Raw genomic sequence first — 19,488 nt, 5'->3', positions numbered from 1 at the left:
GCGCATGTGCACGCAACCCCCCCCCCCCTTTTTTTGGCCTCACATCCCAAAACAGCTGGGAGAGGAAAAAAAACCTTGCCTCCCCAAGATGGCTGCTGACGGAATGGGACTTTTCAGCTCCTACCTTTGGCCATGCCTGCTTCTCTGCCAGGGTCCCGCCTCCGCGCATTAACCACTAGCTTTTCTCCTGGCACTCCCCTAGCTGTTCGTCCAGGCCAATGGGCCACAGCCCCTCCATCCCACACACTTCGGTGCGGCCCATTCACTGAAGCACGGTTCGTTCCGTGCTTTTCGCCGCCCGGGACAGTTAGCCGCCAACCAATCGGTTAGCTGCCAATGCTGGCAGCCAGAAGCCACGGTGCAATCGATCACAAGGGGTTGGGGGAGGTACTGCAGCCAAATGGTCTCAGGCGCTTGTTAGGAGAAGGAAGGGGAGGGGTGGAAGCTCCCCTGTACCTGATCCTGCCTCCCTGATAACAAACGGGAAGGGAAGAGCGGGGGTGAGGGGGCAGATAGTAAACCGGCTTCATCCAAAGAAGTCTTTGCTACGGGTGGGTATCCTAGCCTTAGAAGGAGAGAGGGAAGGAGGAAGGAAAGGGAGAGAGACAGAGAGAAAGAGAGAGAGAGAGAGAGAAGGGAGACAAGAAAGAAAGAAAAGGGAAAGAAAGAGGGAAGGGAGAAAGAGAAAGAGGGAGAGGAGGGAAGGGAAGGGAGGAAGGAAGGAAGGAAGGAAAAAAAAGGGAGTAAGAGAGGGAGGGAGGGAAGGGAGAAAGAGAGTGAGGGAAGGGAAGGGAAAGTGAATGAGGGAGGGAGGGAGAGAAAAAGGAGAGGAAGGAAGGACCACAAACCCTGGCACTAGATGTAGCTTCAGAGGATGCTTTGAAACAGCACAGCAATCCAGGGCTGGAAGGGTCCTCGGAGGTCATCTAGTCCTGCAGTTGGGCTGCTGCTCCCCCCCCACCCCCCACCATCTTAGGTACGGACATACAACATCGGTGAAGGCTGGCCATGATGGTTGTAAGTCAAGGATTGCCGTCAAATTGGAAGACAGTACTGGCAGTCCTCAATTTATGACCATATCATATAGTGACTGTTCAAAGTTGCAATGCCACTGATGACCATTTTTCACATTTACTGTATGACCATTGCAGTATCCCAATGGTCACGTGATTTACAGTTGGATGCGAAGCAACTGACTCGCATTTATGACTGTCGCAGTGTCTTGGGGTTACGTGATCTCCCTTTTGCGACCGTCTGACAAGCAAAGTCACTGGGGAGCCAGCTTCACTTAACCATCATCTGACTGACTTAAACAACGATCCACTTAACAGCGGTGGTAAGAAAGCTTGTAAAATGGGTTCAAGCTCACTGAACAGCTGTCTCTCTTAGCAACGGAGATTCGGGAAAGCCAGCTTCACTTAGCGACTGTGTGACTGACTTAGCGACCATTCAAGTTACAACAGCACTGGAAAAAGGGTCTTATGACTGTTTTTCATTTAATGACTGTTGCAGCATCCCCATGGTCAGGTGATCCAAATTCGGATGCTTGGCAACTGACTCTTACTTATGACAGTCTCAGTGTCCCAGACTCACACGATCCCCTTTTGCGACCTGACCAAAGAAGTCCACAGGGAAGTCGGATTCACTTAGCGACCATGTGACTTACAAGAGCTGCAACTATTCGCTTAACAACAGTGGCAAGAAAGTTCGTAAAGTGGGTGAAAGCTCACTGCACAGCTGTCTCACTTAGCAACGGAGATTCAAGGCTCAATGGTGGATATACAGTAAGTCGAGGGGTACCCTTCCCCTTCCCTTACGAGTGTGTCAATCACCGGTAATCCTGCAGGCCTTTGCTCTCAAATTCTCAATCTGGTCCACAGTGATTGACATCCACTGTTGGAGGATGGATTGAGTAAAATGCGTCAAAACTCACTTTAACAATGTTCTTGCTTAGCAACTGTTGTCAATTGTTGTCGTTAGTCGAGGACTATCTCTGCCTTCCTCTGCATGGCAGCCTTGTGTCATAAGAAAATTCCAATAGGAAACAAAGACAACACCACAAGCAATAATTCTTACTTTAAGATCAGTGGTTTATTGTTTCTAATAATTTGGAAAATAAATGAATAGATATAAAAGATATAATAGCAGTAATACACTTGCATTAACAAGCCATTGCAATGGGGTCCAATGACAGCAAGTCCTACAAGGACTGCTATAAATCAAAGGGCCCCAAGCTGTTCTCAAACCCTATCCTTTATATTTTTCTTCTAACCACATACACACTTCACAACTTCACTGTCACTTTCCGTAAACACCTGTGTACATTACTTTCAGTTCCTCATTTCTAACAGTTTCATTCTTCCTGTATAAATGTATCCATACAAGTGCATACTTTGCAAAAACCTGCTTCACAGTTAGCAACTTTGGTTCATATCTCTTTCTTCTGGGGCCTGCTATCATCTATAGGACTTATTGAATCTAATAGATCAGCGGTTCTCAACCTGGGGGTCGCAACCCCTTTGGGGGTCGAACGGCCATTTCACAGGGGTCGCCAAAGCCCTCTCTGCCCCCCCCACGCCTTCACTCACCCTCACCCTCTGCCTCTGTTGGATCGCTGGTCGCTGGTCGCTTACCCTGCCCACTCCCAATCTATTGCTGCCTCCTGAGTCCCAGCTGATGGCTAGAGGGAAAAAAACTGTTTAAATTCTTGCCGCGGGGCTTCAAAAGGCCGCCCTACAGCTGATCAGTGTTAAAAGAAAACAAATGAGTAGACCGGTGCCTGCAAAAATAGAAAAAGCAGCCCCTTTCAGCTTCAGCATAGGTTAATTACCATAAGTTGATTTGATCAGCCTCCCGACTCTCAGCTGATTTGTTCTCAGCTGTTTTGCGGAGGGCTCTGTTGCTAGCTAGCTGCAAAGAGGTAAATTGCTGGAGCAGATTTTTTTCCCCTAGCTATGCTGAAAAAGTGAAACTGAAAGTAAAGCAGGGTCTTTGCTGCAACATGACAAAATGAGGCAGAGAGATTTCTTTTTCCTCACCAAAAAAGGTAGGTGCAAAACTGCAAACAATGGGAAATTTAGGGCAAAAGAGGAGGTTCATGATTTTAAAACACAAAAGAAAAAAAGCTCTATTTAACTAGGGAATTGTAATAATTGAGATACTATTAATTGTATATTGTGTTGAAAGCAGAAATGGTTAAGTTGTGGTTTGGAGGAATATATGGGGGAAATTATTTGGTTTATTATTGGTAAATATAATAATAATAATAATAATAATAATAATAATAATAATAATAATAATAATAATAATAATAATTTTATTTCTATACCGCCCTTCTCCCGAAGGACTCAGGGCGGTGTACAGCCTATTTAAAAACACAAAAACAAAACAACGATTAAATATAATTAATTGATTTGTAAGAAATTGGATGGCATGGAAATAATTGGAATATTCATGTTCATATTGATTAATATACAAAAAAGATAGTTATATAACTAATTGATTTATATTAAAATGTTGAATTTGTATTAAACAACTGTATTACATAATTACATAATTAACCAATGTGAGGATGGATATAAAAATAGATGACAATATAGAAATTGTAAATTTAATTGAAATGACTAAACACTGTTTAAATTTGTGAACCGGCCAAATACTCTGTTCAAAGAAAATACATTGTATGTTTGTATGTTTGTTTCTAATTATTGCTATTTATTCATATTTGTTCTCTTTTATTCTTTCAAGTTTAACAATTCATTCTTTATTTTAATATCTTTATATTTGTTTGGGGTTGGTTTTCTTCCCTTTCATCTTTTTTATTGTACAGCAATCTTTCTCCTCAAACCTACCACCTCTCTCTTTTCTTTCCTTCTTACTTTCTCTTCCCCCCCTCTTCTTCTCCTCCCTACTTCCTCTTCCTTTCTCCTTCTCCTCCTCTCTTCTTCCCTCTCTTACCCTCACTCCTACTCTAACTTCCCTTCCCTTCCTTCATCCCTCTCTATTGCTGTATCCTTTTATGCATATGGACTACTCAGAGGGCTGAAAAAGTTATTTCTGACTGGTCCTTGCACTTTTGACCAGTCCTCGAACTTACGACTGTCCTCACATTTTACGTTTTTGCCCTATCTTATCACCATGGTGAAGAGAAGCAGTTGTGAAATGAGTGACATGGTTGTTAAGAATGCTGCACGGGCATAAATGATGACCAGTCATAAGTGTGAGGACCAGTCAAAAGTGCGAGGACCTGTCAGAAATGACTTTTTTTAGCCCTCTGAGTAGTCCCTATACACATAGCCATGGCCACCCGGTCACATGACCAGCTAGCCACGCCCACCCAGTCACATGACCTCCAAGCCACGCCCACAAAGTAAGCCACACCCACAGAAAGTAGTAAAGTAGAAAGTAGTAAAAAATTTTACAGGTAGTAAAAAATTTTAGAACCCACCCCTGGTTGGGGGTCACCACAACATGAGGAACTGTATTAAAGGGTCGCGGCATTAGGAAGGTTGAGAACCACTGTAATAGGCTATATTGTTTGATTCTCACACTTGCCTTCCCTTTTCTGGGAATTTTCCTGTTAGAGGCACCAAAATAACCCAGATGATATAAGGCTGTGATGGCGAACCTATGGCACGCGTGGCACAGATGGCACGTGGAGCCATATCTGTGGGCACACGAGCGTTGCCCTAGCTCAGCTCCAGTGCGCATGTGTGGGCCAGCCAGCTGATTTTCAGGCCTTCCAGGCCCACCGGAAGTTGGGAAATGGGCTGTTTCCAGCCTCCGGAGGGCCTCCGGGGTGGTGGGGAAGGCCGTTTTCTCCCTCCCCAGGCTCCAAGAGAGCCTCTGGAGCCTGAGGAGGGCGAAAAATGGGCCCACCGTGCCATCGCGTGTGAAAAGTGGGGTGAGCGCGGGGGGGGGTCAAGTGCACGTGTGGGGGTGGGGGGTGCATTGAATTATGGGTGTGGGAACATGCATGCGCGACCCCCCTGCTTTTGGCACGTGACGGCAAAAAGATTAGCCATCACTGATATAAGGTCCCCTGCTGGAGCAGGAGGTTGGACTAGATGACCTCCAAGGTGCCTTCCAGCCCTGGATTGCTCTGCTATTTCAAAGCATCCTCTGAAGCTGCATCTAGTGCCAGGGTTTGTGGTACTTCCTTCCTCTCATTTTTCTCTCCCTCCCTCCTTCACTTTCCCTTCCCTCTTTCTCCCTTCCCTCCCTCCCTCCCTCCCGCTTCCCTCCCTTTCTCCCTTCCTTCCTTCCCTCCCTTTCTTTCTTTCTTTCCCTTTTTTCTTTCTTTCTTGTCTCCCTTCTCTCTCTCTCTCTCTCTCTTTCTCTCTGTCTCTCTCCCTTTCCTTCCTCCTTCCCTCTCTCCTTCTAAGGCTAGGATACCCACCCAAAACAAAAACTCCTTTGGATGAAGCCTACTATTCGCCCCCCACCCCCACTCTTCCCGTTCATTATCAGGGAGACACAATCAGGTACAGGGGAGCTTCCACCCCTCCCCTTCCTTCTCCTAACAAACGCCTGAGACCGTTTGGCTGCAGCACCTCCCCCACCCCCGTGACCGATCACACCGTGGCTTCTGGCTGCCAGCATTGGCAGCTAACTGATTGGTTGGCAGCTGTCCTGGGTGGTGAAAATCCCGGGACGAACCGTGCTTCCATGAATGGACCGCACCGAAGCGCGTGGGTTAGGGGCGGAAGGTCTCCAACATCCACCAGCTCTGTGACATCATGGAGGAGTGGAAGAGGACTCCAGTGGCAACCAGTGAAGCTCTGGTGAACTCTATGCCCAAGAGGGTTAAGGCAGTGCTGGAAAATAATGGTGGCCACACAAAATATTGACACTTTGGGCCTCATTTGGACATTATCACTTAGGGGTGTACTCTCTTTTTTTTTTTTGAATTTTTTTTGAATTTATTTTTAAACATAAAACATAAAACACATCTTTTTAGGGCAAGGGTTGGATCCGGTATAAAATAAGTATAAGTTCCAAATTTCATCCATTAACATCTTAAAAAAAAGAAAGAAAAGAAAAGAAAAAAAAAGAACAAATCTAAACCCAATTTTTATCGTTCCTTCTGACATCTTATTCTAGCATTTAACATTCTACTATGTAATCACCCCAAATCTTAAACTCCAAATCTATACAGCTCTTTATAATATTCATTTATCATTTTAACAATCAGTATTTCATATATTTTCCTTACTTCAAAGACCCAAATCAAATCAATGTTTCTTTTAAATCACATCTAATAACCAACATAGAATATTTTTACTCCTCTCTTAAAAACATTTCAAAAGCAATTCACTTTAAAATTTATTCCACATTTCCACCTATAATTTATTATACCCATAATATTTTGTTTTTGCTAATTACAAGCTTCTTCTCCATTACAGCTAATTCTAACGTTTAAATGGTTCATATAGCTATTCCCCAACAATATTTTCCTCCACTTCTATCAATTTGGCTGTAACTGTTTTCAGAAATATCTCCTTCACTCCTCCTAGGTTTATTTTTGGCTGGATTGCAGCTTGGTTAGCTGGTTTCCAGGGATGCTTTCCTCCACTCCTAGCCTTATTTGTTAGCTAGATCACAATTTAGTTTTAACTGCTCTCCAACATTTTGTCCTCCACTCCTAGGTTTATTTTTAGCTGGATAACGGCTTAATCAGCTGTTTTCCAGGGATGCTTCCTTCCACTCCTAACCTATATTTAGCTGGTTCACAGTTTGGCTTTAACTGCTCCCCAGCGTTATCTCCTCCTCTCCTCCTAAATTTATTTTTGGCTGGTTCACAGCATAGTTAGCTGTTTTCCAGGGATGCTTTCCTCCGCTCCTTACCTTATATTTCACTGGTTCACAGTTTAGCTTTAACTGGTCCCCAGCATTGTCTCCTCCACTCCTCCTAGGTTTATTTTTGGCTGGTTCACAGCCTAATCAGCTGTTCTCCAGGGATGCTTTCCTCCACTCCTAACCTTATATTTAACTAATTCACAATTTAGCTTTAATCATCTGATCACCAAAATCATACTTCCTTACCAATTTAAAATAATAATGCATTTTAATATACAGTTGCAAGAAAAAGTATGTGAACCCCTTGGGATTACGTGGAGTTTTGCATGAATTGGTCATAAAATGTGCTCTGAACTTCATCTAAGTCACAGTCTGCTTAAAATAATACTACACAAACATTAGATGTTGCCATGGTTTAATTGAACATAACATGTAAACATTCACAGTGCAGGGAGGAAAAAGTATGTGAGCCCCTAGCCTAATAACTTCTCCAAGAGCTAATTGGAGCCAGGAGTGAGCCAACCTTGACTCCAATCAGTGTGATGATATTGGATGTGTTGCTGACAGCTGTCCTGCCCTTTAAAAACACACACCTGTTTTGGGTTTACTGGTTTCAAGAGGCACTGTCTGATGTGAACCATGCCTCGCAGAAAAGAGCTCTCAGAAGACCTACGATCAAGAATTGTTGACTAGCATGAAGCTGGAAAGGGTTACAAAAGTATCTCCAAAAGCCTTGATGTTCATGTGTCCACGGTAAGACAGACTGTCTACAAATGGAGAAAGTTTAGCACTGTTACTACTCTCCCTAGGCGTGGTCGTCCTGTAAAAATGACTGCAAGAGCACAGCGCAGAATGCTTCATGAGGTAAAGAAGAATCCTAGAGTGTCAGCTAAAGACCTACAGAAATCTCTGGCACATGCTAACATTTTTATTGACACATCTACAATAAGGAAAACATTAAACAAGAATGGAGTACATGGAAGGACACCACGGAGGAAGCCATTGCTGTCCAAAAAAAATATTGCAGCACGTTTGAAGTTTGCAAAAGAGCACCTGGATGTTCCACAGCACTACTGGCAAAATATACTGTGGACAGATGAAACCAAAATTGAGTTGTTTGGGAAGAACACACAACACTATGTGTAGAGAAAAAAAGGCACAGCACACCAACATCAAAACCTCATCCCCACTGTAAAACATGGCGGAGGGAGTATCATGGTTTGGGGCTGCTTTGCTGCCTCAGGGCCTGGACGGATTGTTGTCATTGATGGGAAAATGAATTCCAGAGTTTATCAAGACATTTTGCAGGAAAACGTACAACCATCTGTCCGCCAACTGAAGCTCCGCAGAGGATGGGTGATGCAACAGGACAATGACCCAAAGCATACAAGTAATTCAACAAAAAAATGGCTTCAACAGCACAGAATACGCCTTCTGGAGTGGCCCAGTCAGAGTCCTGATCTCAACCCGATTGAAATGCTGTGGCATGACCTTAAGAGAGCGATTCACACCAGACATCCCAAGAATATTGCTACACTGAAACAGTTTTGTGAAGAGGAGTGGTCCAAAATTACTCCAGATCATTGTGCAGGTCTGATCTGCAACTACAGGAAACGTTTGGTTGAGGTTATTGCTGCCAAAGGAGGGTCAACCAGTTATTAAGTCCAAAGGTTCACATACTTTTTCCTCCCTGCACTGTGCATGTTTAGATGTTATGTTCCATTAAACCATGGCAACATCTAATGTTTGTGTAGTATTATTTTAAGCAGACTGTGTTTTTCTATTGTTGTGACTTAGATGAAGTTCAGAGCACATTTTATGACCAATTCATGCAAAACTCCACGTAATCCCAAGGGGTTCACATACTTTTTCTTGCAACTGTATATCTTATTTATTTATTATTTATTTATTTTATTTCTATACCGCCCTTCTCCTGAAGGACTCAGGGCGGTGTACAGCCTGATTAAAAACACAAAGACAAACAAAATTTAAAAATAATTAAAATTATTAAATAATTGGCTCAATTATAAAACCCCCAAATTTAAAATCCCATATTTAAAACCAATTAAAATCTTTACATTGATAGCCCGGCCTGGCGGAACAACAAGGTTTTGAGGGCACAGCGAAATACACGGAGATCGGAGATCTTACACATTTCTGGGGGCAGTTCATTCCAAAGGGCAGGGGCTCCCACAGAGAAGGCCCTCCCCCTAGGTGTCGCCAGCTGACATAATTTGGCCGATGGCACCCTGAGGAGACCCTCTCTGTGGGAGCGGACTGGCCGGTGGGATCTTCTCTCCTACTCTCTCTTAAACTATTAATTTTATTTAAATTTCTCCCATTTCCTATTTGTTTCTTGTTTTTCTATGTAAAGCAACATTTTAAACCATTTTGAAACGCCAATTTACCATAGTTATAAAATCTAAAAACAAGTCTTATTAATATTCAAAAATTCATTTCCATTCTCTTATTTACTATGAAAAAACAACATTTTAAACCACTTTCAAATCAATTTTCTGTAACCATTAGAACTCTTATTAATATTTAAAAAATTTCTTTCAAAGTCTTCACATTTTTATAGTTTTTCTATAATGACATTTCCCGCTTTAAAAATAATCATAAAATCTATAAACAATTCCTGTTAATATTCAAAGCTTCATTCACATTTTCTTATTTTCTATAAAGGACAACATTTTAAACCATTTTAAAGAAACAATTTTCTATATTTGTTAAATCCATCAGCAATTCTTATTAGTAATCGAAAATTCATTCATAATCTTCATATTTCTTATAGTTTTTCTATTATCACATTTTCCCCACCTTAAAAATCACTTCTCTCAATAATAATAATGAAAAGTCAAAAAAGGAAAGAGAAAGGGAGAAGAAAAAAGGAATAAAAGTATGACAAAAGAAATCAAAAAGAAAGATTCAAAAAAAAAGAGAAAAAAAGAAAGGAAAGAGAAAATAAGAGAGAGAGAAAGAAGAAAGAGGGAGTCTGTTACTTATTTCCGAGGATCTTGCCCAATAACTCCAGCACATGATACATTAGTCGAATCAACAATATTTATTTACAGCATATCTATCTCTTACAGGTGGTCAGCTGGAACTGGGCTCCAGGCCACATGGATGGAGCTTATATACCTTGGGGGCGGAGTTGAGGTAAGGAGGGGTCAAGGGGTGAAGGGGTCTGTGGGTGTTAACCCTTACAGGTCATTGCCTCGTGATGAGAGCATGTGGGTCAGGCGTTTATACATGACAGAGTCTCCTCCTTACATTGTTTAGACCTCAATTACATAGAAAGCATTTACACCCATTTTAGTCAATCTGTAGTACTTTTCTCATCTTGCTATCCAGTATATTCCAGTTCCCTTTCTCCAATCTGTCCATACTTTTTTTTTCTTTTCAGTTCCAATATCAATAAGGTTATAAAGACTAAAGGATTTAGTTCTTTTGTATTCCACATATGGTACCATCATGTCTTCTTCTGTTGCTCTGCCCTTCCCTTTTGTTACAGCGCCATTAATCAGCAGTTTTAATTGTTCCAATTAATTTTTTCTTTCCAACTGTCCATAAGTAGTCCAAAAACAGATTAAGATCTTCCCCTCTGTGCATGCCCAAGATGGCAGACCTTGCCTGAGACGCTCCCGGAGGATGGTGTGATCCTGGCGATTTTCGGAGGTTCCTGGGGCCAATATGTCCACCTTGGCCCCCAGTCCTAACAAAGGGGTCTTCTTCCCGGCCTATTGAGGGGTTTTTCGCCCTCCGGGACATCGGGGCGAGGAAGAAACAGCCGTTTGAAGGTGCCGCGGGGGTGACGGCGGTAGCAACTTGACCGGCGGCGCTTTTCTCTCCCTCCGGCATGGGCCGGCGGCGGCGGCGACTCTGTGGTGACAGTGGCGGCGGCGGCAGCAGTGATACAGCGGCTCCCCTGGATCCCTGGCTTCTCTGTGGCTTTTTAAGGCTCCTGGGGACTCTGGAGTATGGTGGGAGCCCTGGTGGAAGCGGCGTCGGCAATGGCCGTGGGGGGTGTCGGTTGCCGCTGGACGATGGTGGAGTCGAGGGGGCGGCAGCCGGCTGCTACCGAGGATGACGGCATGGTGAGAGGCTGCTGGCTTCTATTCTGGATTAGCCTGGACCTGTTAGGGGGCGGCTCATTTTCTGCTGCCCATTTTCCTGCAGGAATCCGGAGGCCCCGTTTGAGACTGGGGCTGCAGACTGGGGATATGAAATGACCAAATGCTGGAAGACCCGGGGAGTGGGAGAGGTTGGAGGATGGCCGAGGGTTGGCCTTAGGGCTGCCTTGGGCCATTCCCCCCTTCCCCCCCCCTTTTGTTGGCCTGTGTAGGCCTTATCATGGTCACTGATTATCAGAGATATGCTGGTTGACTGTTCTTGTACCATCTTCTCTTGGACAATAAACCACAAAAACAGCTGTCTGAATATGGTACTGTGTATTCACACTAACTCTCAATATCCTGGGCCCATAACCAATGTTGAGGAATTTGCAGAGCAACCCTTGAGTAGCAAGGGTGTGCACATGAAAGCGATTGAGAGTAGTTACGAAATAACACAGCCAACACACAGATACACTGAGTTGTGTTTACTTTCAGGAAATAGTAATAAGGCACAGTCCAATAAACAGTCCAGGTCATACACAGATAAAGCAGTAGATAGTAAAACAATAGTCCAGGGATAATCCAATAACAAAGTCTTCTTACCAGTCATTGTAGTTATACACAATAATCAGTTCTTTGTATTTGCAAACAGTAGCAAAACACAGCAAAAAGCAGTAACGATCAGCAAAGAGAAACAAACCATGTTTTTAGCTCCCTCTTAAGGACATTGGCTACAGAGCTAACCAATCAGGACACAGTATGATGCAATACAGCAATACAGCAGTCTTAAAGCTATCATGATGGTTTATATATTGCCAACCCAACAAGTTAGGTAATTATCATTTCCTAACAACAGGTAATCCTCGAGTTGTGTCAGTTCACTTAGCGGCTCTTCAAAGTAACGACATAACACCCCCCCCAATACTTACAACACAGTCCCAAAGTTATTAATGTTACAGCACCATGGCAGTCGTTCACACTTACGAACGACCACAAAGGCACTGCAACATTCACCCTGCCTATGCCCCCTCCCCCTGGGTCTCCACAGGCACTGGGCCTGTGGAGACTCACCTTGCGACGATCTAGAGAGCCATCGGTTCCTTTGCCTGCTTTGGTGCATTCGCAGAGAACAGAGGCCTAAAGTAGTGTGAGATCACGTGAGATCAGTAGTGAGAGTTCTCGCGCTACTGATCTTGCACTACAGTACTTTAGGGCACTGTTCTCTGTGAACCGAGACCTGTGCGAGATCCGTGGCAAAAGGCTTTGCCAACGGAGAGGCCTTCCCTCAGTTTGCAAAGCCTTTTGCCACGGATCTGGTAGAGCGCTTGCAAGCCGACAAGACTTTGGGGCAGCAAAATCGTGTTACTTCAAGCCTCCCATCATCTTGCAAATGCTTTTTGTACCGTTCCAGTCTCAGTGCAAAAAGTGTTTGCAAGCTGATGGGAGGCTTGAAGCAATGTGATTTCGCTGCCCCAAAGTCTTGGCTAGCAAATGCTTTTCATGCTGAGACTGCAAGAAGGCAAAGAAACCGCAACAGACAGGCTGGAGAGGAGACAGCTCTTCACAAGGTAAGTGACCCAGCGTGGCAGGATGGGGGGGAGCATGACCCGAGGGGAGGGAGCATGAGTTATCTCAGTGAGTTGGGGGAGACCTTGGGTGGTCTGAAGCAGGTGGCTTGTTCCATCGCTAGGCCCCCCATGGCCTTCCCCACCCTGAGATACCTCATGTGCACTTAACGACCTGCGCATTTGATTAGTGAATGTGTGGGCAAAAGGAGGAAGTGATCACGTTCATTTGATGTGATTCACTCTAACGAATCCTCCAGTTACAAATGTACCATATTTTTCGGATTATAAAATGCTCTGGAGTATAAGACACACCTTAGTTTTTGGGGAGGAAAATAAGAAAAAAAAATGCCTCTGCCTACCAGCATCCATCGGTATTCATCTGGCTAGCGTCCTGTCAGTGTGTGAGAGAGTTGAGGGCTGTTTGGAAACTGAAACAGTATTTGCTGTGTGAGCAACAAGGAAGGAGACAGCAAGGAGCCTGGGCATGGCTTAGCTCAACTGTTCTAAAGCTGCATGCTGTGCTGATCACTGAAACTCCTCTCCTCTGCTTGTGTTTTGCTTGTATTTACCAGCACATTGGAAAACCTGCTTTTGGTACTGTATATTTACTTCATGTGTTATGTTATATATAAAGAGAAGTTATTGAATCCTGCTGAATCAGTTACTTGTATGTGCTTTCTGGATGTGATTGCTGCAACAAACTCTGACAGTCCTTGCAGCAAATAGCAAACAGCCAGGTCAGCTTCAGCACATTATTGCAGCCTGATTCAGCACGAGCAGCTGATTGGCAGGTGGATCAGCCTCCCGGAATACCCCCAATCAGCTGTTCCAGGCTGCAGGGATTGCCACAGACCATCGCCTCCTCCATGCCTCACGTTTTTGGCTACATTTGGTGTATAAGATGCACCCAAATATTCACCCTCTTTTGGGGGGGGGGGGGAAGTGCGTCTTATAATCTGAAAAATACAGTAATTGGCAGGCTCCATTACATTCCTAACGTGAGGATTACCTGTATTATGTTAAGGCTTTGAAAAAAACATGCCTGGCTGATTGAGATGGACCCCAGTCATCAGCTCTGTAATCATTTTTTATAACACTTTCACTGCATTCTCAAAGCATTCCAGTGCCACTTTACAGTGTTTACATAAAACATACTACTTTTTTCTATATTGCAGATAGCAAATTGAGAAATAATGCCTTTTTTCAGGCCATTCAAGCAAATTTGTGACTGCATGGATTTGGGGTTTCTGAAAATATTGGGCCATAGCTGTTATGGTGACTTAAAGGTCACTGAAAAATTAGGTATAACTAACTTGTTGTTAAGCAAACTTGGTATACAAGTAGTCCTCGACTTACAACCACAATTCAGCCCAAAATTTATGTTGCTAAGCAAGACAGTTGTTAAGTGAGTTTGCCCCATTTTATGACCTTTCTTGTGACAGTTCTTAAGTGAATAACTGAAGTTAGTTAAGTTAGTAACACAGTTGTTAAATGAATCAGGCTTCCCCATTGACTTTGCTTGTCAGAATGTCACAATAGGGTATCACTTGACCCCGGGACACTGCAACTGTCATAAATATGAGTCAGTTGCCAAGCGTCTGAATTTTGATCATGTGACCATCGGGCTGCTGCAACAGTCGTAAGTGTGAAATATGGTCATAAGTCACTTTTCAGTGCCATTGTAACTTTGAACGGTCACTGAACTATTGTAAGTTGAGGACTACTATTCTTTAAAAAAATACACAAAGCCAAAAGGAAGATGCTTGTGCACATCTGAAGCCAGCTGATTTATAGTCTATGCAACACCAGACTCCCATCAATATTCTTTATATGCAGGCATTATTTGGAATTGCACAGTATATTATTTTAAGTCAGACATATGTCATGATGTAGTAGGTTATAAAACATAAAGAGCCTTGGTACTACAGTGGTTTAAAGCACCCTGTTATTAACACAGCTGCCTGCAATTTACTGCTGGTTCGAATCTCTCCAAGGCTCAAGGTTGACTCAGCCTTCCATCCTTTCTAAGGTAGGTTAAATGAGGACCCAGTTTGTGGGGGCAATAAGCTGACTTTGTATAAAATATACAAAAGTATGAAGGCTATTGCTGAGCACATTGTAAGCCGCCCTGAGTCTCCGGAGAAGGGCGGCATATAAATCAAATTAAAAAATAAATAAATAAATAAATACCTGTTTGTTGTTTTCAGATACAGAATGCAAGTACACAAGTCAAAGTAAATGGTGTTGGAATTCTAAAACTGAAGGTATTGGAGGAAGTTGCCTGAGAACTGTGGACTCTGCCCTGGCCTACAATAGAAATGGCCCAATGGGTGAGGTATGTTGAGATCTCATATGATTGTTCCTATTCTGATGTAGAAAATATTGGTGAGCAAACATGCCTAACTGAAGATCTTTATAAGTGCTAGTCGTTGTACTAAACTACAGGTAGACCTTGACTTATAACCATTTGTTTCATGACTGTTCAAAGTTACGATAGCACTGAAAAAAGTGACTTACGACCACTCCTCACACTTATGACCATTGCAGCATCTCTGCGGTCACGTGATCAGAATTTGATCACTTGACAACCAGCATACATTTATGATGGTTACAGTGTCGCGGGGTCACATGATTGTCATTTGCAAACTTCCTGGGAGTAAAGCCAGAAAGGGCAAGCCAGATTTGCTTAACCTCATGATTCACTTAATGACTATGCTGATTTGGTTAATGACTGGCAAAAACCCCCTAACATTGGGTGTGACTCGCTTAACAGCCACATTGCTTAGTGACAAGTTCCAGTCCCAATTGTAGTTGTAAGTTCAGGACTACCTGTATAGGCACCTCCATACAGGTTTCATTCTCCAGGTTATTTCTTTTGAATAGTACACTTCTTTTTCTGTATGGGATCATTTCTTTTGGAGGGCTGGATTTGCCCCTAAGAAGCTCCATTTCAGCCGGCAACCTGCCAGGCAAGGCCTGCAGAAGCCCGAAGGGAGCAGCAGAGGGGTGCATGTGGCTGAGAGACTGGAGAGGAGACTGCTTGCTAGATCTTCACAAGGTAAGTGACCCAGCACAGTGGGGGGTGGGGGGGGGAAGCAATTGTGGGTAGCATGAGGTATTTCAGTGGGTCGGGGAGGCTTTGGGTGGTCTTAGGCAGGTGGCCTGTTCTGTCAGTAGGACCCCCATGGCCTTCCACACCCTGAAATACCTCATGTGCACTTAACAAGCCTCGCATTTGATTAGTGAATGCATGGGTGAAAGTAGGGAGTGATCCCGTTCAAGGTATGAGATTCACTCCCACAAATCCTCGGGTTATGAATGGAATGGGCAGACTCCATTACATTCGTAACTTGAGGACTACCTGTACTGTGATCTTAGGGAATTCAACCAAGGTTGGAAAAACACTGAAACACCTCTTAGAGGTGGGGGTCCTCCTCGTAGAAATGTGCCCACCGGGTTTCCGCGCATTTCATCAGCCGAGGGCCCAGGGTAGGGGTGGGGGGGGTGGCGGTTATTGTAAAGGAAGGTCTTGATCCTAGGGAGGCCACTGTACCTCAGATAGCCGGTTGTGAGTCTCTCCTTGTGAAGTGGGGCCATGGGAGGCAGATGGGCCTGCTGGTTACGTACCTGGCTCCTTGCTACATGGCAGCGACCCTGCCCGAGCTCCTCAATGTTATAGCCGGGGTGGTGGTTGATACCCCCAGGCTTTTAGTCATGGGGGATTTCAACCTGCCGTCCATCGGTGAAGCATCTGAGGTGGCTCGGGAGTTCATGGCTTCCATGACGGCCATGGACCTGACCCAGTTAATTCAGGGCCCCACTCACATAGGAGGAAACACGCTGGACTTGGTTTTCGTCTCTGGTCAGTGGTTGAATGGCTTAGATACAGGGGATATAGTTATTGAACCCTTGTCATGGTCAGACCATTCTCTCCTCAGACTTGACTTCCTGACCGCTATGCCCCACCGCAGGGAGGCGGAACCGATCAGGTGGTTCCGCCCCAGGCGCCTGATGGATCCTGATAGGTTCCGAATGGAGCTTGGGCCATTTTCTGAGACTCTGGCGCGCGACTCGACGGAAGACCTGGTGGCCGCCTGGGATAGGGCGGCCGCTGGTGCTTTAGATCGGGTCGTGCCTTTGCGGCCTCTGACCCGGCGCCGAATCTGCCCAGCTCCTTGGTTCTCCGAGGAGCTGAGGGGGATGAAACGCCGGAAAAGACGCCTAGAGAGTAGTTGGAGGGCCAGTCGCTCCGAATCTGACCGTACACTAGTGAGGTCTTATATCAAGGCCTACTTAGTGGCGATAAAGGTGGCGAAGTGTAATTACTTTTCCGCTCTTATCGCGTCGGCAGAAAATCGCCCAGCTGCCTTGTTTAGGGTGACTCGCTCCCTTCTCCATCTGGGAGCGCGGGAAGACCCCTTGCAAGGTCGTGCTGAGGATTTTGCACATTATCTGCACGATAAAGTCGCTCAGATTTGGGAAGGCTTGGACTCTGACTGGGTAGGTACAGGCGGGTTGTCCGAGGTCTGTCTTGAGACGGTTACCTGGGATGAGTTCGACCCTGTGACTCCCGAGGACGTGGACAGGATGCTGGAGAGGTTGAACGCAACCACATGTTTATTGGACCCGTGTCCCTCAAGGTTGGTGCTGGCTACCCGGGAGGTCACACGAGGCTGGCTCCAGAGGATTATAAATGCTTCTTTGAGTGAGGGGTTCTTGCCTCCCGCCTTGAAAGAGGCGGTGGTGAGGCCCCTCCTCAAGAAGCCCTCTCTGGACCCAGCTGTTTCAGCAAACTATCGTCCAGTTTCCAACCTTCGCTTCTTGGCGAAGGTTGTTGAGAGTGTGGTTGCGCGACAGCTCCCGCAGTACCTGGATGAAACCGTCTATCTAGATCCGTTCCAGTCCGGCTTCAGGCCCGGGTACAGCACGGAAACGGCATTGGTCGCGTTGGTTGATGATCTCTGGAGGGCTCGGGACAGAGGTTGCTCCTCTGTTCTGGTCCTATTAGACCTCTCAGTGGCTTTTGATACCATCGACCATGGTATCATGCTGCGCCGGTTGGAGGGGTTGAGAGTGGGAGGCACTGTCTTACGGTGGTTCTCCCCCTATCTCTCCGACCGGTCGCAGTCTGTGTTGGCTGGAGGGCAGAGGTCGACCTCAAGGCACTTGGTTTGTGGGGTGCCACAAGGGTCGGTCCTCTCGCCTCTCCTGTTCAACATTTATGTGAAGCCGCTGGGCGAGATCATCCGTGGTTTTGGGGTGCAGTGCCATCTGTACGCTGATGACACCCAGCTGTACATCTCCACCCCAGACCACCCCAACGATGCCCTTGAAGTGATGTCCCGGTGCCTGGAGGCCGTGCGGGTCTGGATGGGGAGGAACAGGCTCCGACTCAATCCCTCCAAGACTGAGTGGCTGTGGCTGCCGGCGTCCCGATATAGTCAGCTGGTGCCATCGCTGACTATTGGGGGCGAGACATTGGCCCCCACGGAGAGGGCGCGTAACTTGGGTGTCCTCCTGGACGCACGGCTGTCTTTAGAAGAGCATATGACGGCCGTGGCCAGGGGGGCTTTCTATCAGGTTCGCCTGATACGCCAGTTGTGCCCCTTTCTGGATCGGGACTCTCTATGCACGGTCACTCATGCCCTCGTCACTTCCCGCCTCGACTACTGCAACGCTCTCTACATGGGGCTCCCCTTGAGGAACACTCGGAGGCTCCAACTGGTGCAGAATGCGGCCGCGCGGGTACTTATGGGGGCGACATGGCGCTCCCACGTGACACCTCTCCTGCGCGAGCTGCATTGGCTTCCGGTGGTCTTCCGAGTGCGCTTCAAGGTGTTGGTTCTCATCTTCAAAGCGCTCCATGGCTTAGGACCCAGTTATTTACGAGACCACCTTCTGCCTCCGATAACCTCCCACCGGCCAACACGCTCCCACAGAGAGGGTCTCCTTAGGGTGCCGTCTGTCAGGCAATGTCGGCTGGCGACCCCCCGGGGAAGAGCCTTCTCTGTGGGGGCACCCGCCCTCTGGAATGAGCTACCCCCAGGGATACGACTAATCCCGGACCTCCGGACCTTCCGCCGGGCCCTGAAGACTTTTTTATTTCAGCAAGCTGGGCTGGGTTAAAATTTTTAATTGGGTGAATTTTATGGGTAAGGGGTTTTAAAATTGGAGAAGCCAAAGATAATTTAATTTTGTTTTAATGTATTTTAATATTTGTATTATGTGTTTTTAATTCTGGCTGTTCACCGCCCCGAGTCCTTCGGGAGAGGGGGCGGTATAAAAATTTAATTAATAAATAAATAAATAAATAAATAAATAAATATGTCCTGAGATGCATAACCAATATTGCTCTTCAGATGTATTATACTATTTAAAAGTCCTTTAGGAAAGATGCTCACAATTGAATATGTGAATTGAATCCATATGTTTTGGATTGCAGATTTCAGAGTTTCTAACTGTTGGCTAGACTAATATTTGCTTATGGGAATTACAGCTTGAAACATCTGGGTCATTTCTCTTCCCTTTAAGGTGTTGATCCTGATTAGGTTAAGAATATGGGTATTTCATCTGCTTCTGATGAGCCATCTATTGAGGAAGATTTGATAGCTTTTTAGAATTGGGAAGAGGGGCATTCTAGTCAACTGCTTCTGAAGAAGATATAGCTGGAGATGTTGATTTGCTGGAATGACTCTCCCATGTTATGATGGAACTTAATTTAGGGTTTCTTACAATTGGTTTTTATGACCACAGTCTTCATAAATCACTCTTAAGTAATTAGTGTAGCTGATCTAACACCAGTTTGAGGAAAAGCCAAGAGAAACTGGTTAAGAAAATCTGAGATCAGGACCCTCTTACAGTTGAGTACACTGTTCTTTGTAACCAGTTCTTGTCCTTTGTTTGGTGGCGGCAGCAGCATGCTCTAAAGCAGTGTTTTTCAAAGTAGGCATCTTTCCGTTGTGTGGACTTCAACTCCCATGCTTGCTGGGAAATTCTGGGAGTTGAAG

The 19,488-nt window shown here is 45.3% G+C and overlaps 1 protein-coding gene across 1 annotated transcript in view; it reads left to right on the top strand.

Moving 5' to 3' along the window:
- Positions 1-8,064: 8,064 nt before the first annotated feature.
- Positions 8,065-19,488, top strand: part of SCAF1 (SR-related CTD associated factor 1) — a gene marked incomplete at its 5' end in the record, with an annotated part of 51,261 nt that continues 39,837 nt past the window's right edge. Inside the window, 4 exon segments of the mRNA XM_070944741.1 lie at positions 8,065-8,106; positions 10,547-10,598; positions 14,689-14,816; positions 15,365-15,539. Coding sequence (XP_070800842.1) covers positions 8,065-8,106; positions 10,547-10,598; positions 14,689-14,816; positions 15,365-15,539 — 397 coding nt within the window.

Source organism: Pituophis catenifer, unplaced genomic scaffold (assembly GCF_029215685.1).
Source record: "Pituophis catenifer annectens isolate HBS135680 unplaced genomic scaffold, rPitCat1.0.hap2 SCAF_5, whole genome shotgun sequence".
Lineage (NCBI taxonomy): Eukaryota > Metazoa > Chordata > Lepidosauria > Squamata > Colubridae > Pituophis > Pituophis catenifer.
The sequence above is the reverse complement of the archived record's forward strand: the minus strand, read 5'-3'. Positions and strand labels throughout refer to the sequence as shown.